The sequence below is a fragment of the Sceloporus undulatus genome, chromosome 2 (assembly GCF_019175285.1).
Source record: "Sceloporus undulatus isolate JIND9_A2432 ecotype Alabama chromosome 2, SceUnd_v1.1, whole genome shotgun sequence".
Lineage (NCBI taxonomy): Eukaryota > Metazoa > Chordata > Lepidosauria > Squamata > Phrynosomatidae > Sceloporus > Sceloporus undulatus.
In genome coordinates this window covers 174,684,478-174,705,756 of record NC_056523.1, presented here as the reverse complement: position 1 = coordinate 174,705,756, position 21,279 = coordinate 174,684,478, and the positions used below count along the sequence as shown (strand labels likewise).

At 45.8% G+C, this 21,279-nt stretch overlaps 2 protein-coding genes across 11 annotated transcripts in view; both read left to right on the top strand.

Annotated features, from left to right (window-relative positions):
• HOXC4 (homeobox C4) overlaps positions 1 to 812 on the top strand; it is a 2,601-nt gene extending 1,789 nt beyond the window's left edge. Inside the window, exon 2 of the mRNA XM_042447999.1 lies at positions 311 to 812. Coding sequence (XP_042303933.1) covers positions 311 to 672 — 362 coding nt within the window. The 3' untranslated portion in view covers positions 673 to 812. The remainder of the gene's footprint in view (positions 1 to 310) is intronic.
• LOC121920794 (homeobox protein Hox-D3-like) overlaps positions 1 to 21,279 on the top strand; it is a 204,290-nt gene that overhangs the window by 86,229 nt on the left and 96,782 nt on the right. For 2 of the 10 annotated variants that reach the window (XM_042447997.1, XM_042447994.1), the window contains exon 1: positions 4,830 to 4,976. The exons of 6 other annotated variants lie outside the window; for them this stretch is intronic. The gene's annotated coding sequence lies outside the window, so the exon portion shown is untranslated. Of the gene's footprint in view, positions 1 to 4,829; positions 4,977 to 14,012; positions 14,147 to 21,279 lie in introns of those variants that run through there. 2 more of the 10 variants (XR_006101771.1, XM_042447993.1) reach the window with 1 other exon arrangement.

Sequence of the window (21,279 nt, the reverse complement as noted above, 5' to 3'; positions counted from 1 at the left end):
AACCCCTTCTTAATACAAGGGAAAGACTTGGGTTCTTTATAACCCATTGCGCTGATGACTTCTTCTTCTTCTCCTCTCTATCTCTCTCTCCCCTCCTCCTCCTCCTCCTTTCTTCTCTTTCTCTCCTCTCCCCCTTCCCTTTCCCTTGAGCCACTGGAGATCTTTCTTTCTCTCGGTTGTGTGCCTCTAACCCGCTCTCCTGCTCTTGTCTTTCTCTTTCTCTCTCTTTCGGTCTCCTTTTTCTTTCTCTCTCTCTCTCTCTCTCTCTCTCTCCCTCCCTGGTATTCATGGTAATCTTTGGTTTTTCCAGTGAACCCCAATTACAATGGAGGCGAGCCCAAGCGATCCAGGACTGCCTACACCCGACAGCAGGTCTTGGAATTAGAAAAAGAGTTCCATTATAATAGATACCTGACGAGGCGGAGGCGCATCGAGATCGCCCACTCCTTGTGTCTCTCGGAGAGACAGATCAAGATCTGGTTTCAGAACCGGCGGATGAAATGGAAAAAAGACCACCGGCTGCCCAATACCAAAGTGAGGTCCACGGCTCCTCCGGCCAATGCCTCCGGCGGCGGCTCCCTCCCGGCGGCTTCTTCCAACGCGGCTGCTCCCGACGACCATTCGCAAAGCTCATCTCAGGACCAACGGGCAGAGGATATTACAAGGTTATAAACAAAACAGAAAACAAACAAACAAACAAACAAAACAAACAGAAACAGCAGCAGCAGCAGCAGCAGCAGCAGCAGCAGCAAGAACCATCCCCCACAAAAATGACTCTGATTATTTATAGAATCTAATATATATATCTCTATATTTTGTTCCCCCCCCCCCCCTCTTTGTTCCCCTTCTTTTTTCTCTCCATCCTTCGGCCCCCCCCCCCCCCGGGCGTGTGTGTATATTAAATTGAGCCAAGAAAAGAGGGACAAAAAAAAGGGACAAAAATAAAACCACACACACACACACACACACACACACACACACAAGAATGAGGTCTTTTGCAGAGGTCTCAAGCTTTAGGTGCATGTCTTATTAGCATGAGAGGCCAGGTGAAATACCTGCTGGTGTGTTGTGTTTTGGTTTTTTTTTGTTTAAGCGCCATTTTCAGGGTTTTATTTATTTTTTTAAATAAAGGGAAGGAATGGAAGGATGGTGTGTGTGTGTGTGTGTGTTCGCCCCTGTGTGTGGTGTGTGTGTGTGTGTGTGTGTGTGTTGGGTGGGGGAACTTAATGTTCTGTTTTAGATGAAAATGTGGGGCATATGCTAAGAATTACACAGGCAAGGAAAGAATGCAGTTATGTTGCTCTATGCATTTACCAATGGGGAACACACACACACACACACACACACACAGAAAAGGAGAGACAAAATTGGACTGTTGAGGGCTTTTCTCTTCCCTTTCTCACTTTTTTGTACAGAGGTGGGGAAAGATTTTTTTTATTATTGTTATAATAATTATTTTAAAGATATACCAAGGAAAGGGGCAGACGGTGCAGGGGCTGTTAGGAAAAGCGGAGGAGAAACTCCTGATTTATTTCAGCGTGAGAAGCAAAGGAGAGAAGAGGGGAGGGGAAGAGAGAACAAGAGAGAAAGTTGAAAGAGAAAAGTGTCAGTGGGTAGAATTTGTTTTTGGCTTTTGTTTTGTCGTGGTTCTCGTGGTTTTTATTTTCCTTTTGGGTACATCCCCCCCCCCCCACACTGATAATTTGACATGATCATTGTAAACTTGCAATAATAATAAAAAAAAGAGTTTTAGTGTATATGTGAAAGTCCCCTTGTTCAATAAAACAAAAAACAAAAGCAACCAACAACCAGAGAGTGTGACACAGATTGATTTTGGAATATCTGGTGAGTTATTTCCCTTCTTTGCCTTCTGTTAATAAGGAAAAAAGAGCCTGGAGGGAGGGGGCGAGGTGATGCACGACACTATGCCTCTCAGGAGGGGGGCATTTTCTCTATTACGTTAAAAAGAGGCTTCTGGTGCTACTTGGAAGAAGTCAATGGCCAATCTGCCATTGGTTTTAGGGAGGCTGGCTTGTACCCTTTGTGACATCACCAATGTGTCTGAATTGCGATTCTACCAAAAAGTCCTAGCCTTGGAGGTGTAAATGTGTGTTTTCTTAGAAACAGACCTATCCCTGCATATCCTTCCTTTAAATCAGAGGTCTGTGTTTGGTGCTGGCCTGTGTGTCTTGCTGGATTTCTTCCTCCTTTTAAAATGCTATTTGTTCTTTCTTGCATGAGGTGTGAGTTCCTATCCATTTTGTAAAAAAAAAAAAGTTAGTTCCTTCCTTACAATGTCTGTGTAAACAGCTTTAGCTGAGAAGTGAACCTTTGCTCCTGTACTTTGAATAAATTGTTCAGGTTGACACTGTTGTAGGTATTCTAGGGAGGTATTGTAGCGAATCAGGGTTTGTTTACTTCCCTGAGGGAAGCAGAAAGGGGGGTTGGGAGGAGTGAGGAAGAACTGTGTTTGCACAGGGAATACTTTTGGTCGGATTGTGCATGTATATGAATGGACAGATAGTTAGCAAGCCAGATAGAAAGAAAATAGATTAGCAAGAGCCCTTTAAAACAGGCTTATTGTCCTGCTGGCCTGGCTTGGAAGTAGAAAGGTTTGAGACTGGATTGTATTTTATATATCTCCCCTTGGAGCCTTGCTTCCTGACCTTTGCATCCTGCAAATGTTCCAGTGTTTCCAAATGGGTGAACTAGCTTGGCAGAAGCAGCAAGCTTTCATTTGGTCATTCCTAGAGCATTTTAAACAGTCCAGATAATCTATATTACTTAGAACAGAGACCTTCCCTTTAAGTCATGTGTCAATTTAGTTGTAAGAGGACTCTGCAGTTCCTTGTGCTATTAATATTGGGGTACAGCCAGGACACTGCAATTGTCTGGAGAAGCAAGATTTCTGAAAACTAGAGAGAAGGTAGTTTGAAAGGGCATAGTTTTTGTTATCCACAATAATCCAGACATTCATTAAGCTAACATTTTCAGCATCCCTGTAGAAGGCAGAAGCAAGGAGGAAAGAGAGGGGCACTGGACAAAAGGATACATGGGGCAATCAAAGTCTCAGTGAAGTTAAGGTAGAACTTCTACTGACCCCGAATGGGTCAGGAGGAAATTTAAGGGCTCCAGCCAAGATCAGTTAATAGACTATTGACCAAGGAATCAGGATATCAGTTGGTCAGGCTGACACTCCTTTGCCTATTAGCTGGATTACTTTATAGAAATTATGTACCCGCACTGACCTTATTTTTGTGCTTTATGTGAGCAAGAAAACTGTTGGTGCAAGAGCTAGGCATAAACTGATTTATCAAGCAAAAGGTGAAGATGACCATATACCTGTGTCTTTGAATTGCTTATACTGTTTCTTACTGCCCTTTATCAATTTCAGGCCTAGTTGTTCACTCTAGGTTTGTTAGCCCAAATTGGGGGATGTGGGAAAGAGAACAGATTGTCTCTAAAGCTGCAGTCCTCTGCACACTTACTTTTGAGAAACTACCACTGAAAGCAGTAGGATCTACCTCTGAGTAAGCCTGCATGCTATGGGGCTGCAGAATGAATCTTATCAAGTGTGTTTATCTAGTTAAAAGAACAAGCTATCCAAACTTATTTCTCCTACCTTACTGCTGGGATAAGTCGAAAAAACCCAGATTTTCCTTAATCCCCCCCCCCCCCCCCCACATAACAGAGTCATGAGAAAGGACAAAGGGTTAAAAAGTTCTAACTCCAGCTAGATAATGGTGCTGCCAATTGAACCTTTATATATTCTGAAGTAGATCTTCACACTCCACTCTCTCTCCTCTCCTGTCTCTCCCCCTAAACACAAAATTTACAAGGCCTCCTCTTGCAGGTAATCAGGGAAGTGGTGTCTGTGCCTGTTCTGCTGGCTTTCCCCCCAAAGAAAAAAGTTTGAGAGAGAGAGAGAGAGAGAGAACACAACAATACTTGATAAATGATAACCAAGTGGCTGTGAAAGAATCGGTCTGAATATGATGGGACTTTGTCTTGCTGTATTCTCTGTGTCTGCCTAGGAAGCCTAGAAAGGAGAGGAGAGAGAGAACATCAATCACATTTGCAACAGTAGAGTCTTCATGTTCATTTTTAAATGCTTAAGAAATACTCAGTAATATTTAAAAGGTATAGGGCAGCCCTCTACCCACTTTCCCTAGCACTTTTATCTTAATTTTATTTTTGCCTCTTGGGATTCACTTCACTCTTTGCAGTTTCTCCCCATTTCTATTTTATTTTCTTAAAATACAACAACTATTTCTTAGGCTTGCCATTTCGCCTTTAGACTTGGCCATGACACAATCCTTCCAAAGTAGGGAGATTATGAATGAGTTATAAAAGGAAGAAGGAGAGAAAGAAAGTGGGGGGATATCATGAGATAAAAACAGCCTGTCCCATAGTCTCCCCCCACTTTCTTTTCTTTTCTCCTCTCTCTCTCTCTCTCTCTCTCTCTTTCTCTCTCTCTCTCAGCTTTTTGACGCCTCCATGTTGGGAGCCTGAAAGGTACTTCACTGAAGTTCGAGTAAAAGGGAGGGGGATTGGGTTCAGCCAGAGGACAACTTTTCTACACCAGCAGTTTTATTCTAGCCACGCAGGCTGACCTCCGAGCCCCCAGTGACCTGGGCTCAGTCTCCCAACGTGTACCTTCTAGGCGCCCGACACACATTTCAAGGCATCGCCAGTGTTTTAGCCTCTTTGTCCGAAATTTACCATAGTAATGGAAAGCCGGGTGGGTGGGGAAGGGAGGGGAGAGGCGGGGGGAGGGCAGGGAGAGTGGGCTTTGGGCAGATTCAATGCGTGTGGATGGCATTGTGTGGCCACCAAAATAACCCCAGAGAAAAAGAAGGCAGGGTGAAGTTTCGGCCAAGCCTCCCTTCTCCTCTCTTTCCCGCCTTCCGATCAGCTTGGGAGGTTTCCCCAGCTGGCTAAAGCTGGGCTGGCAACAGAAAAGTTTCCAACGCCAAGTAAGTAGCTTGCATTTTTACCCCCTTTTTACCCCCACTTCTGAAGATAGAAAGAGAGGACCGTCTCAAGATGCTCCAGTTGTAATTGTGGTGGTCGTTGTCATCTTCGTCCTCATCAGGATTCTCTGTACTTTGTAAACTGGGAATCTATGTCAGGCTGTCCAAAGTGGTCTCAGACCTTGGGTGGCTTCTCTTGTAACCAGGAAGAAAGGGTTCTAGAGGCAAGGGAAGGGGTCTGGATCGTTACTTTGGCAGATGTAAGTGGGAGAAATGGGTGCCTGGGTGGGACTATGAGGGGGAGAGCATGGACCATGCCAGCAACAGCTCAGCGCATGGGGGATGAGTGCTTTGGAGCTGAGGGACCTGTCTGATGTCGAGGCTCTTCCTATCTCCATGGAGCTCAGTGGATCATCCTTGGCAGGATCTGGCTCCATTACCCCCCCCCCCCCCCGGGACCCCCCCTTGTGTTTCCAACCTTTGGGTTTCCTTCCTTTCCTTGCCACAAGTGGGCAAGGTTTCAAAAAGCTCTCCTTCCTATCTCATAGCCTCCATTGCATTGCTTCATGGTTGATCCTTTTTTTTGAAACAAAACAAAACACCACCTTTTCTTACCTTCGGAAATCAGGTCTTAACCCAGACTACCCTGAACATGGGAACTTGGGTTTGACACTCCGGAAGTCTGCAAAAGGACACCCTCCCACACTTTTGTGTGAATCAATAAGCCGTTGATTTAGATTTTTGTTGTGGTGGTTGTTGTTGCTCGCTTGGGACTGTGTGTGTTTTTCCTTTAATGCTTTGGTAGTAACAAGAAACGCTTCTTCTAACAGCAGTGTGGGGAGCACTTCACAGGGACTTCGCTGGCCATAAAAGAGGGCATTGGAAAAGGCCCCTGTTTGATAGTAGGAGATAAAAACAGGCAATAGAAACTTTCCAGAGGCTAAGAGGAGACGTATTCCTCTGTAACCGTCCTCAGACAGTGCTTGGGACAGAAAGCAGAAAGGTGGTGGGTAGGATAGCTCCAGCTGGCCAATGCTTTTTCATCCATGGGCTTTGAAAACGCAGGCACCTCTCTTCTCTCTCTCCTTCACATCAACCCCTTCCACTTCCAGCATAAGGTAGACTAGTTGAGTTTCCTACAAAAGGTCAGCTCTCAAATTATGTCCCACCTGATTTTCCTCCACTCTCTCCCCTTCTCCGGTGTCTCTCTCCCCTTCCTCTTCCTCCCAGCCGCTTCTCCTCTCCAGGAAGAGATGCTCGAGAAAGCTGTTTAATTGTAATTAAAAGACAAACATTCCGCCAGGGTTAAACGAATGAGTTACGGGTTTCCAACCATAACTGCCAAGCAGCTTCAACATGTAACTTATATTTATTGTGGTCTCGTATATCATTATCCAGAGATATAGTTTTATGTACTTCCTAATCTGTCGCCTTGATTTATTTTGATGGGCAAGGTACCAAACCAAACATTTTGGGACTTTAGTGAAAGACTAGTATTTCCTTGCAAACAGCCAACAGCCCTTATGTTAATGGCATTCACAATTTCTGGCAAATGCTGCCTTCCTCCTTGCCTTTCTTCCCTCTCATTTTTCCTATATCTTAAACACGTACACACTTGGTACGGCTTTGTATCCTTTGTGGAAAAGTATGAGTGGTCTTTCTGTCCTGAAAGAAGATGTACTTGTGAGAAAGAACTTTGGAAAAACAAGACACTTTTTATTTAGAAGATCCAGCAGTGCCCTACAAAAGGTAAAGTTTCTGTCTTTCCAAAAGCAGTACTGTACATTTTATCTGGCTGTACCAAGTGTGTACACGGATGTGTGCATACTTCTCTGGCCAACATTGGTTTGTTGTTATTTGCTGTCACTTATGAGGACCCTATCAATAAGAGACTTCCAGAAGCCCTAGTCATTCACTGCCCTGCTCAGGACTTGTAAACTCAGGTCCCTGGCTTTCTTGATTGTTTCAATTCACCATTAGTGCACTCTCCTTTTTCCCCACTCCCTTCCACTTTACCTAACATGATTGTCTTTTGAGTCACCTCCCAAGATATGTCCAAAGTAGGAAAGCTTCAGTTTAATAATCTTCATTTCTAGTGAGAGTTCAAAATCCTCTCTCTCTCTCTCTCTCTCTCTCTCTCTCTCACACACACACACACACCCCACCACCATCACCACACACTATTGCTGCTGCCCAGTAGCTATTTGGCTCCCTCAACAAAAGCCTGCCTGATGTGACAGACCCTACCAGCACCATTGCTGCCATCAATACATGCAATCCCATCCCCACCTCAAGGGAGTGCAAGCTGGATCAGTGTATATAATCCTTCTAGATTCCCTTTTGTGATATATGTTGTTTTATATATTCTTTTTTTTCAATAAAAGGAAATATGCAAACAAAAGCCATCCTTCTCAACTTGCCTTTTAAAAAATGTTTTTGATTCTCTTTTTTATCCCAAGGAGGCTAAGGAAGTTTGCTCTTGTGTTTGTAATGTTATCTGCCCAAATAGATGTCCTTTTAAATACGTGCAGGCACAAATAAATACAGGGTGTAATCCACACTCCATGGGAGTCTGTGGAACAACTCACCTCAGCTTCAGTGGTGTGAACTGAACCCACTATATGATAGATAGATAGATAGATAGATAGATAGATAGATAGATAGATAGATGACAGACAGACAGATAGATGCTAAAATCAAAGGGCTGGCTTACAGTATACAATGCTGTACTTATACTGTGCTCATAGACCTTTAAGTTAAATGTATGGCCACAGCATGAGAAACAAAGACCCCAAAAGAAGCAAGTCCATGAGGTGGAGCATACCCATGCTTAAGCATTTATTAATACAATTAGGTTGCATAGGAAAAAATAGAGTTTATAGCTATCCTGGTCATGTATGCCTCACAATATTGGTGAAACTGAGAGCATGCGCTGTCTCCATCAAAAGGATCTTAACAACACTGGGAGTGTGTTGCTGGATCAACTCAAGGTTCCATTTAATCCAGAGATGTTGCTGGAAAGTCTGATTATATTTATTGTTGGATTATATTTATTGTTGACAAAGTAAAAGGCAGTAGGGAAAGAGGAAGACTCCATTACAGATGGATAGACTCAATCAGGGAAGCTTTAAGTCTGCAAGAACTGCGCAGGGCTGCTGATGGAAGGGGTGACTTAGAGGTCTCTCATTCATAGCATTGCCATAAGTTAAAGTCAACTTGAGGGCAGTTAACAATAACAAGTTATTGTTTGTTCCCAGCAAGCAACATTCAGAGGGCTGATACTTCTGTTCCATGGGAAGTGCCAATGACCTGTGGCTATTCTCTCCCTGAATTCAACTTCTCTCCCTGAATTTTCTATCCCCTTTGATAGATGGGCCACCACCACATCTCCCATGAATGAGCTCCATGAGAATCCTTACCTGCCCCTGTCTCTCTTTATCTCTCTTTTACTTTCTTTTCTGCCTCTCCTCAAACCACCTTGAACCCATTTCATTCGGTGACCCCCCAAGTTCTAGCATTATAGAGGGCAACAACTTGTCCACACTAGAGACATAGTTCATAAACGTGTAAAGCTGTGATTTCCCCCTCCCTTTGCAGCTACAAGCAACAAGGAAGGTTGTTAAATTCAACTTGAGTGGGTTCTTCTCTGCCTCACATTTAGACTTTACTTAGATTTCTCTTGAAAGAAAGAGAACCGTCCTCACTCCACAAAACCCTCCAGCTGAGCTTCTCCAGATGGGACTGGTTGTATCTGTGCCACATCACAGAAAGAAAGGGTGGAGGGGAAGAGAGCAAGCGAGTGGGATTATGAACTATTTGGGATTCAGAAGATCTTGTGTCCCCATCCCAAAATCTCAGGCTCAGTATGGCCATTTCTGTCTAGTACTTTCTGCTCCCCCCACCTTAGATCTAGAAATGCAGGGTTATAGGGTGGAAAGTTAAAGCCAGTAGCATTCATTTCTCCTCGGCTTCCCTGCCAATGCTGTCTAGCTGAAACCCCTCTCCATAAGGAAAGAGCATAATAAGGAAAGGCTATAGGTCTGGGCTTGTTAAGTGTGCAGAAGCACCTAGCTAGCAGGCACAGAAAGCTGTGCCCATAAAGATCTCCTGCACCTTAGCCTTCCTTCAGTCCTGCTTTTATGGCCAAGGAGATTGGCAGCAGATAGATCCTAAAGGAAACCACAGTTACTCCCCTGCAGATAATTTTGGGAGGGTTCAAGCGTGGTCCCACCTTCATAAAGAGGGGCAAGCTCATCCCTTCAGTTAAATCCTGTTAGAGGGTCTCCCGCTATCCTTCCAGATCTTAGAAAAGTTTCTCCCCTCCATCCCCCTCGCCTTGTTTGTTCCAAGAAAAACAGGAAAATTATTGACCTGGTAGAAGAACACACAACAATTAACCTTTGAGACTGAGCCCCACCGGCGAGGGCTGTAAATAAAGGGAGCCTGCCAGGCAGAGGGAGGCGAGGGGAATGTCAGATGAAGCGCCAGGCGAAGGGCGAAAAGGGAAAGCCACAGAGCAGCCCTCCGCCGGAGGATTCAGAAGCAAGGCCCCGCCATCCTTGAAGGGCTCCTTCCTCCAGGGCCAGGGTGACCAGACCTCATCCCTGCAAAGGAGGACAAGGCACCGCAAAATGGAGGACATTGAAAGAAAATGGAGGACACGACAACAACAAGAGCTCAAAACATTCACATAAATGTCAATTCAGGCTTCATTTTGAAATCCCCCCTGGACAGAAGGTTGAAATGGAGGACACGTACGGGAAAAAAGAGGACGCCTGGTCACCCTGTCCGAGGCCATTTTCCTTTCTTCTGGCAAGGAGTCTAGGTTTTGAAGCTTCCAGAAGCAAAGGGAAGCTCCTTCTTTATTCTCTTTTTTCCTTTCCTATCGCTTGCAGTAGGTCTTACCTCCCTTCCACGCAGGACACCCCTTCCCAAGGAATATATTCTCACAGGTTTCGGGCTGGCTTCCCAGGGCTCTTGCCTTCTTAATCAGAAATATATTTAAAAAAACAACAACAATTGCCATTCTCTTTCACATACCCACCCATCCCAGGCCGCATAACAACCAACGAGTGCTGAGTTCCTATAAGGCAGGCCAGTTCTTAGGGCATCCACGGGGATAATCAGAAACAGATATTTTAGTATTTTTGATGGATTTCCCTATACATGTAAGATCAAACTGAAGGAGTAAGCCTATTCAGGCCCAGTAAATATAGGCAAAGATGTGAAGGATCTTTCCCTCTCTCCTTCTACTCCTGTATGTATACGGCGTGTGTGTAAATATATATCTATGGGCAGGGAGGGTTGTCTGTACCTGCAGAAAAGCACGGGAGCTAAATGCAATGTAGCCTAGGCCAACTGGAATCGCTTGGACTCAAACCTGTCGCGAGGAACAAGCCCTAGTCGTCACAATGTATTAGCCCACGGAGCGTGGTCTGAGAAGTTGCTACTTGGTTTCCTTCCGTAGAAGTTCTCTCCTGAGTAGAGTAGAGTAGACTAGCCTTGTATGTATGTAGCTGTGCCTGCCTCTCCAGCCCTCCTCTGTTCGGGCCTGGCCCTTTAACCCTCCAGCATGTATCCAGAAACAGGAATTTCCCATACAGATCTCTTCTGTTCCGAGGAGAACATCTCGCCTACAACTCTGCCGGCCCTACGGAGGACTTAGAGGGTTTACTTGGACACTCGGCCTCCTCTTCAGACCCTCCCGAACTGGCTTACTCGGAGCATCTCTCTAATAAATATTTAAAGAAGCTCTACTAAAATGTTTACTCTCGGGTTGGCCTCTAAACGAGGTCACGACCCCAAATGTGGACAGGAGAACAAAGGAAGGGTTGGCTTGCTAGGCGGAAGGCGGTGGGGGGGGGGGGGGGACTACTTTGCGAGGTCTGGCTGTTGGGGGACAATGGTGCGGAGCAGCAGGTTAATTTACTGGTTTGGCAAGAGCTCTTAAGTCTGGAGGCCAACTTTAGCCAGGGCCTGTCATGGTGGAGGGGTGCTTTACACACCACCTCCCATCCATATTCTTATTTGGAACTCAGTGCTTGTTTGTGTATATAGAAAGAGAGAGAGAGAGAGAGAGAGAGAACAAGAGAGGGATGGATAGACAAGGAAGGAAGGAAGGAAGGAAGAGATATGTGGATGGAGAAGGGAGGAAGGAAGGAAGGAAGGAAGGAAGGAAGGAAGGGATATATGGATAGACAGTGAAGAGAGGGAGAGGGGAATGGAGAGAAAAAAAGGAAGGAAGGAAGGAAGGAAGGAAGGAAGGAGGGAGGGAGGGAGGGAGGGAGGGAGGGAGGGAGGGAAGGAAGGAAGGAAGGAAGGAGCACATGCTGATTAACAGCAATCCAATATGCAGTCCAATTAGCCAGGGAAAGCTCTTACATGACTGTCATAATAGTAACAGAATACATGGACACTTCGATCATGAAAGTTTTATATTTAACCGATTCCACTGAGGTCCTAAGAATTTAACTGCAAATCACATTTCAGGTTGTTGGTGCCACCGAAACAATCCGTGGGATTTCTTTCTGCATAAACATGGCTATAGGTTCATGCCCTGTCTGTATCTTTAGGGTTGATCCCGCTGTAAGGTAGTAAGACTCACCTGGAAGTAAAATTTAGGGAGATGATGATTTTTTAAATAAAAATATTATTGTAGTTCTGATTAGTTCTACCTTTAGCCTAACGCCTGCTCCGGAGCATGATGTTCCTGTTATCTTTTCTGGACCTGCGGCTTTCGTGAAAGAGGATGGAGGGTTATATTTTACATTTACATGGAGGGATTTTAGAGGTCAGATATAGGGGTGCATTCTGCTTCTTTCACTGATTTCCATCCTGTCACTCGGTTTTTTGTAACACTTTGGTGGAGCCAGGGCTTCAATTTAAGCACTCGGTGGGTCTTCCTTCCCAGTAAAGAGTCATAAGCACCAGCTGCCCATATCTTTTCTTTCTCTTGGAATTACCTCTAAGGAAACCTAGCAGGGCATTTCTTCCCCAACCCGACTGACTAAGCCGCGAGAAATCTCCCATTATTTCCGTGGCTGTGAAAGATATGAGTCCCCACATCTCTGCTATAGCCCTGGTTTATAGCCTTAATGCGAGATTTGGGTTGAGTATGCCTCCCAAAAACTACATTTATTTGAGGGCAATTCCTAGGTTGGCCCTAATTCCATGGAGATTGCCTTCTGGATAAATCCCCATAGGATCGAGCTGCAAAGGGGACAAATCTGAGGGTTTTTATAGGGTGCTTTCCTCCCTACAGGGAAGCTGTCTTTCCTTAACAAGTATGCCTAACAAGTAGCACACCCGCTAGCCTGAAAACGTGTTCTGTGAACAATCACTCTAAAGACCTTACACTAAGTTTCAGAGAATGGTCTCGCAGTCCTGGTGGAAATGCCAAGACCTCGAGTATATAAGCCACCCCTTGGCTTCGGGAGCTGTTCTCTATAGTAGGCCCGGCGTCGATCCAGAAGCTGCTTTCCAAGTTAGATGAAATTTTATTTAGTGCTTTTCAAGTGCCAAGTAACAGCAGACCTTTCAGCACTGGACACAGGCTGTATGTCTTTTTGGGCGTCCCCCCTTCTTTCTCTCCTCTGTCTTCTGGAAAGCTGTATTTTTGTGTATGCAACTGGGCTGGATTCGCCCCTGGGTCTGCCGAGGAGTTTGGGAAGGAACAGATTGAAACGCGCTAAGCGCTTGAGGTCCTGAGGTTAGAGAGAAGGGCTTCGTTTGTACACGTTCAATGACTGGCAGTGTTTATCTCCAGCAAAAGAGCTGATAAGGCGGTGTGTGTGTGTTGGAGAAGGGGAGAGAAGAGATGAAAGAGTCCCAGAAAGCGAAGCAGGCCAGCGAACTAGCCAGGCTGCGGATTGCAAGCAAAATTTGGAGGCAACTTGGAGGCAAAGGGACTTCAGAAGGTTGCCGTCTTAAACAGGTTTCAAAGGGAGTAAGCCCCCTGGAACTCCAGGCTGGCTCTTAAGTCAGAGTAAATACGTCCAAAATTGCCCCAACAGCAGAAGTGATGGCCTGTTGAGCTCAATGGGACGTAACTACCCAAAGAAAGGGCACGATCCGGCCAAAAATGCAATCCGCAGCCTGGCTAGTTCGCTGGCCTGCTTCGCTTTCTGGGACTCGGAAAGGAGTCCAATTGAGTTCAAGAGGATTCGCCCTTTCCAGCGCAGCCCTCGAAGAGAAGTGGCACTGAGTTCAAGGAAATTCACTCTCAGGTCAATAGCCTTGATCCTGAGACCATACTCGCCCTTAAGAGCCATCCGGCTTCAATAGGAGACTTAACAGTCTTCTTTCCCGGAGGCCCATTTCAGTGAAACGGAAAGCGTCTTCAGGCTTTAGGATCGGGCGCCAGGTTTCTTTAGCGATGAATTGGATTTTCTTTTTTAAAATGAGGGGAAGCGTTTGAGAAACCAAGGCGCTATGGGGTGAGAAATCTTCGGTTTTTGTTTTACTGGGTTATAGGCTTCAACCTAAGCGCATTTGACTCCAGGTTTGCAGAAGAGTTAAGAGAGACCTGAAAACACAACACTATAGGGAGATTCTAAGCATGGACTCCCGCAATAGGCCCTGAGCCTTACTCCCAGGCTGTGGACTATAGGATTAGAGCCGGGAATCCTCCTTTGGATGCTTACGCGGAGTGTGGATCTCGCTGGTTGTAACCTAGTTGTATTAAAAACCCAAGACCCATCAACTCCGGTTGGTCTTCTGGCCGAAAGATTGAATTCGTCCTCTCCTTCTTGCTTCAAACTGGGTCTTTTATAAATATTGTAGAAGACAGATTTAGGGAATGGCCCAGTCGGGCATCGCAGAGCATCCTGCAGCGTTTGAACCCCCAAATCGGGGCCACCTAAGCCAAGTCTCTTTCTCCCTTCCCTCCTTCTCTCTCTCAGCCTTTCTCTCCTCCCTCGCTCTCGGAATCCTCTCCTGCCACATTCCCCAACCACACCCGAAGAAATACTGCCTTGCTGGGGCGACTGTTTATTCTCCCGGGGCTGGGGCTGGGGCTAGGCACCGAGGCACCTTCGGAAACATAAGCACTTTCTCCTCTATCTGGAAACCATCTCGCTGGGCACGGGAGACACCTTCTTCCTAAAATGGGTCGAACATAATCTTAATCTTGGGATCCGCATCAAGGCAGCGCCGGGAAAGATAAACCACAGGAGGTTTGTGTACTTGTGTGGGGCCCTGTGGATGTGTGTGTCTGTTTACCTGTCTGTAGCCCCCAGGCGCCTTTTCTCTCGAGTCTGGGCGGTAGATGTTTACCGGCCGAAAAGACTGAGTTTGCAGACCTTTTGCTCCATTCTCCACCTAACAAGCTTGGGAGGGAGGGAGATCCGTTCCTTGACGAGAGAATTTAGTCCCAAGTAGGTGTGTTCAAGACATTTTTTAAAAAGCCAAACCGATCCCGACCCCCAGGAAAGTGTCCTCTAGCAATCCAGGGATACTTAGTCCCAGATCCGGGGGGGGGGGGTTTAGAAAGGGGACGTCCCTACCGCAGCTCTCAGGTCAACAGCAAAAATTGACCTTGATTTTAAGAGAGCGACGGGATCTGAGACTCTGACTTCCAGAAGACCTGAAGGCCCAGCTCCATTGCGTGTGGTTTCTTTATCGGGGCCGAGCTCTACAGGAGTAGAAACCCAAAAGAGCAGCGTCTTGGGACTTTTCCTCCCACTTAGGGATGGATCGGGGCCCCTGTGCGGTTTCGGGGTTTGCATGCGATTGGTGGTGGATTAAATATTTGCAGATGTTATTGTGATCTAATCTTTCTTGGACTAGATTCCACGGCTCAGGAAAACGTTTTCCTAGGCTGGTCAACACACACACACACACACACACACACAGAGAGAGAGAGAGAGAGAGAGAGAGAGGACTGTGGCTGATAGGGTGGTTGTTAGCACCGATCTGGCAACGTATGCAATGCAGCAAATCACTCATCCCACTGCAACTTATACCCATCTATTTATCTGTCTGTCTGTCTGTCTATCCATCCATCCTTCTATCTGCCTGCTAGTTAAGGCTAACACTTCAGGTATTCAAAAAGATAGTGGAGGGAAGCCTACACCCTGCTAAATGTGTTAGTTTTTTAAGGTGCCACTGGACTCTTTATTGCTTTTGGTACAACAGGAGTGCAGGGCTACCCCGCAGGAAATTCGTCAGGACTTTAAGCATTTTAAAGTCTCTATTACCAGTGGCAGAGTGGGACTCAAACTTCATTCCTTTCGCCCTTGAATGAAATAAATGGAAACAAAAGACTGGTGGCTAAATCCAATGGTCCATCCCGGCTATAGACCTGCGGAACCAATGAGACTTGTTAGCTCAACACTTACTCCCCATTGACTCAGTACATTTATTCTCGTTTGGGGCCTGAGCCCTTAGTATCTTGCTATAAGCAGGTAGAGTTAGTGCCACATTTCATTGGGGGAAAGAGGCAAGTCTCCAAACTATGTACGGTTACTTTTAAAAGGCCTTGATAGTCTCTGTAGAGTTATAGGCCCTGGGCTCAGCTCACACAAAAGTTGGTCCCAAGAATCTGGACTGAAACGTGACTGTGTGTGTGTTTCTATTGGATTAAATTGTCGGATGTAGTTGCCTATATTGATACCTAAATCCAGTGGTTCAGGACACCTCCTGACCTGATCTGTGGGCATACAGTATTTATATTTCTGGGGTACTTCTTGCATAGGCCCCGGAACAGAAGAAGGCTAGACTAGGGAGACTGAGCCCTCCCACTCCAATATTCCTGAGTTGTTGGCCCCCTAAGGAACTACCAGTCAAAATTTCCCAGTTTATAGTCATCTTTATATTCACTTAATATTGTATCCCTGATTATTATTAATTTTGTGCTTTGAACAGTTTTGTAATATTTGTGATATTTAGTTTAGTATTTTGTCCTTGTCTTCACGTTAGTCATAGTAGTAACTGCTTTACTTGGTGGCGATAGTCACGGTATTCTCTGCTTTTTACTGTTTTGTTTTTTAAAGAAGCATGCAAGTCCGCAACATGCATACTGACCCTTCTACTAGTCTTGGACCCCCCCCCCCCCCCACCACCACACACACACACACCTTAAAAACACTGCGGGGCCAAGTGTTTGTGCTGCATGTATTCAACTTACCTATGGAAAATATCTTTGTATATGTGTGAGTCTATACATGTGTAGATAGCTCTGGGTTTGAGAGGGTGACCCTGTTGAAATAAATTAGGGAGGGGGATTGCACCTGATTTCTACAGGAAACCAAGCCCTCTCTCCTTTGAAGGGGAGGGTTGACTGAGGAACGATTTTTACATTTTACTTGTCAATCTGTGGTCATATGTTGTTGTTGGTCAATCTGTGGTTATATGTTGTTGGAACTTGCATCTCTCTTGATTGCTGGACATATTGGCTGAGGCTGATGGGAGAGGGAGCAGGTTGTCATGCTGACCATAACCTCACTTGACCTAAATCTTACGCCACTATCTTGCTAGGGAGATATCAATGTAGCTTGTTTCTAAGAATGTCTTCTCGCACTGACCCACCCTCCTATCCTGCTGTTGTTACTTGTAAGAAAGGCTTCTCCCTGGCATGCACTATACAGGTACATTTCCCAGCTTTTGGCTCATGTCATTTTTTTAAATGATGTGAGTTGGCTCCATTGCCTGACAAAAGCAGAAAGGGAAAGTTCTGTCCCAGAGGGTTATATCTCTTGATCTCCTTTCCACACTCACATCTGCAAAGCTTTGCTGAGTTTTGCTTTGAACTACTAAGAGAGATATAGGCTGGTCTGGTTGTTTTGTACCTTCAAGTCAACTCCTGTCACAGAGGCTTGCCCTTGCCTTCCTCTTGGGCTGAGAGAGTGTGGCTGTCCTAGGTCACCCACTGGGTTTCCGTGGCCCAGCCTTGATTTAGTTGTCTGCCAGTAAGCCTGTAACACTGTAAATCAGGACTGGTGACCGTCCAGGAGGAAAATCCACATGGAGGGTGTGAACAGGCAAGAGTTGTTAAAGAATAAAAAAATGCTTAACTAGGGGTGACCAAAGCACCCCACTGAAAGCAAGGTCGTTGATTTTGGCTGCCCTTCAGAATGGAACAGAGTGAGGAGAGACCGAATCATAGAATCATGGACTCATAGAGTTGGAAGAGACCGCAAGGGCCATCCAGTCCAACCCCCTGCCATGCAGGAAATCCAGATCATAGCATCTCCGACAGATGGCCTCTGTTGGAAAACCTGTAAAGAGGTTTTGGAGGACTGACCCCATTCCTTTCCACCAGCGGTTCAGTCGGCTCCTTTGGAAGCCACCAACTCTGGTGGAGTCTTGAGGATTTCAGAAAGTACTTCTGGTAAGAAAGCGGAAGGGACGACTCCCTGCTCTCGAAAAGACTCTCCTGAAGGCTTCTCAGGGAAATTGTCTTGGCCTTGCAAGAGAGAACTTATGGCTAGACTCCTCAGAAACATCTGACCCAGCCAACACTTTTATAACCCAGCTTGGCTGTAGACAGACGAAAGGATCGCCTTCTTTTCACAGCGCTCTTTATCAAGCAGAACTGGGATGTGTGTGTGTTTATCCTGCGATGTTAAATGCTTTTCCTCCTTGCTGTATTCTTCCTATTAAATGTGTGTACTTTCATGTGTTTATAGACATACATCTAGATCTCATATGCTTAAGCATATCCATAAGCCTACGTGTGCTATATGTATGTTGTGTAATGGTTTACAGAGTCTAGCCCTCTTCTCGCTTCTAACCCAGCTGGTCCACAACAAAGATCGCTGTGCACCATTTTAAATCGTTAGATCTAGGCCCTGACTGTTGCTGCTACTGTACTACCTATTCCTTCCTCGTAGCTCATCAGATTAGTGTAACTGAGGAAAGATGGGGAGAGGGGAGAGGCAGGGCTCGGGGATGCCTGAAATGTTCTCCGTTCCTAAAACCCCATTAGTCTCTATGGAACAAGTCACCATGTCTGACATTTGTTGTGAAACAGCTTGTCCCTGTTCCGGCTGGATCCTTCAAAAGCTATTTATCCTCCCTTGGCTCTCTCGCTTTTTCTCTGGATGAACCCCACATACTTCTAGCAAAGGGTCTCTTTACGTCCCTTCTGGACATGGATGATGGTTAATTCTCCCTGATCCCAGTTGGTGACCAGCAGCAGAGGCAGTTAAAAACCTGCAGGAGAACACAGGACTCCTTGGCAAGCTTTCTCCACCTTTACTTTTTATGAAGTAAAGGAGGAGATCCCCTGTGAGCCCAGGGGAAGGAACCTTATCCCCCCACCATTTCAGGACTCCTACTGACCTTACTTGCAGGAAAGGGCACTTTTCACTCACACCCCTTTGCAGATCCCCTACTTTTATTCTTCAAAAATGATATTGGCATTTGCAGCTGATTCAGGAGACAACTTGCTCGCCTAGAAATATACTTTTCTTGTATGCATTTAAAAAAAATTAATTAGTTAATTTTGTACGCCAAGGGGAAACAACGACCCATTTCAGGTTGCACATGGTAGGGAAGACTGTTCTTCCAGGCCCAGCCTTGCTATCATCCCAAACTTTGTCCTCCACCCTCCTCCTTGATCATTCCCTCCAGTCCTATCAGGATGACATCCCCGAAGTCCCCTGGATGGTTGACAGTGTTCTATGGTTATATAACAGCATTTAAGGTTATATGCTGCCAATGCTGGAGGCTCTAAAATACCTTTGGACAGCAAATTATTGGTTGAGAGGATCATTTCAACTGCCTTCTTTTCTGTAGCACAGCTTGGTCTCCTTCATATTTTCTCAGAGGGAAGTCTCATACCCACTGCTTTTCAAGGCATCAATCCTAAACTTGAGGGGCAAGTCTCGCTGAATGTCTCACTGCACCTTAATGCTTGAGGATTGAAGAAATGCTTGGAAGAAATCAGTGCCCCCCCCAAACAATATTTAAGGTAGATAGGTGAAGGAGGGCTGTCCTTCATTATAGAGAAATGGCATTTTCCTGCCAGGAAGAATCCGTACCCAAGTTTAACTGTGTGACATTTATGTCCCATTGAAAACCCACATCACTTTTTAAAATGCCCAGCAAGGCATGTCATTAAAAATAATAACAGTGCTATATGTGTCCCCAATTGTCTCTGAATCTAAGAGGATTAAGACCTGCTTGCCATGTTCGGAATAAGGGCCCTTTTGCTTGCAAAAGCAGGAGAATGGGTAATGAAAATTGAGTAAATAACCCAGCTCCCTTTGAAAGCAACATCAACGGCCTTTTCAGTGGATGAGGTTAAAGTATGTATTTAAGGCCCTTCCAGTGGAAATCATGGGACCGAAGCCTGGTTTGCTTTGGCTGGAATAAAACCTGAGGTCTGGGGCATGAACCCTCAAGGAACCATCCTCTTTGTTTGCCCTTTGCAATACCTCCAGCACTTAACACCTGGTGAGAGAATTGGTACATCCGCATAACAAATATTAAAGCCCTGAGAGTGATTTAATGGTTTAATGATCAAAGCTTTCCCAAGGAACCCTAGGTATCATAGTTGTGTGGGTGCTGTGAATTCCTTGTTAGAGGGTCATTAATTGCCACAAGGAGCATTCAGTTCAAAGGTCCCTTAAGCTTGAGGTATTTGTTATTAAGCAGGTTTGGAAGCGAGTTGAATCTGCAAGAGAAATAAGACCAGACTCAAAATCCACTGATGTTTGGGGCCTAGAAAACACCTCTGCTGCTGTGTGTGTGTGTGTTTGTGTAATAATATCTCTCTTCTACTTTAAGGATATTTTAGGCTCACATTTATCTGGGACTAAGCCTCATTACATGCCATGGGAATTATTCCTGTTTTGACATGGAAGTAACATAGATTTAATGAGTGGAGCTAGTAGGAAATCACCCCTCCCCTGTCTTAAGGAAAAGCAGTGCTGGACAAAATACCAGAATCCAAGATCTTGACCAAAGGGTTTGGCTCTGAGTTTATTTATTTTTTTATTTAATATGGCACCTTTCTCCCAAAGTTGGATTCCACAAGGAAAACAAATGAGAATACTGGCTAACCATAATTTGGCCAGCCAGATGTTGCACCTCTGTAGCTCCCAACAGCCTTAGCCAGCATAGCCAAGCATGTGGGATGATGGAATACTGTCCCACATGTCTATAAGGCCACAAGTTGCCCAGAGTTAGTTGTATGGCAACCCTAAAAGGACCTATCACAGTTTTTATGGGGTAGAATGAAGATGTATTCAGAGGAAGTTTGCCATTGCTACAGGTTTCCATATCTGAACAGGATTCGAACCCAGCTCTCCTACTAGAGTCCCAGCCCAGCACTCCAACCACACCACCAGGCTGGCTCTCCCACCCATCCACTTCCGCCATGCTTTCTTCCATCCCTTTGCAGCTTCTTTCAAGGCCTGCACAAAGGGGCTGGGCCAGGGACTCTGGGTCAACTTCTGTGGAGGGTCAGGGCAAGGGCAAGTGACTTCCAATGGGGATTTAGGACCAGTCCCTTGACAGCGGAGGGTCAGTGGGGGAAACCGAGGGGAGGGGGGGGGGGGAAGTTGGCTCTTCCAGCTTCCCAGAAAAGGCTGCATGAATAGGCTGCGAGGAAAAGCAGGGGGCAGGCTGGTCTGAGCTGTTTGCTCTGTGGTGTTACATTCACACGTGCGTGTCTCCTCCAACAAGCGCCAGTGCTCAGCTGCTCAGCTCTTGCACCCCTGAGCATGAACCCTTTGCAGAGTCCAGGTAATGGAAGAACGCGGCCTTTGGACAAACCTGGATTTTAAGAACTGGATTAAGGAATGAAGGACAGAGCTCAGGGCAGCCTACAAAGTCCCTTCTCCCACCCTGGAGTCCCTTTCCTTTGCAGAATTTTTCCTGCTAGCCCAGACAGGTAGGCTAGGCTAAAAGAAGGACAGATTTGAGGGTTATTTATAACGGAGGGTGGGGAAAGAAGCGAATCGCCTAAACTAGGTGTGGGCAATTCTCAAGTCTTTTTCTGTTTACACATTAGTAAACAGGCAGCTGTTATTTCCCACAGTTGAGAGAAGGAGTGGGCAATTTTGCTGTGTTCAAGGGCCAACTTCTTGTTCCAGGTTCCTCAGGAGGCTTGCAGGGACTGCCTAACAATAATAGTAGTAGTAATCGAAACCCACTGGGGTGACCTTGGGCAAGCCATATGCTCTCAGCCTCAGGAGAAGGCAATGGCAAACCTCCTCTGAACAAATCCTACCCCGACCGCCCCCCCCCCCGCGTCTTAGGGTCACCATAAATTTGGAGGGGACTTGAAGGTACATAACAAGAAGAACAAGCATAATCCGAAGTAGCCAGAAATCGGCTTTAGCAAAACTTTGGTACGGTT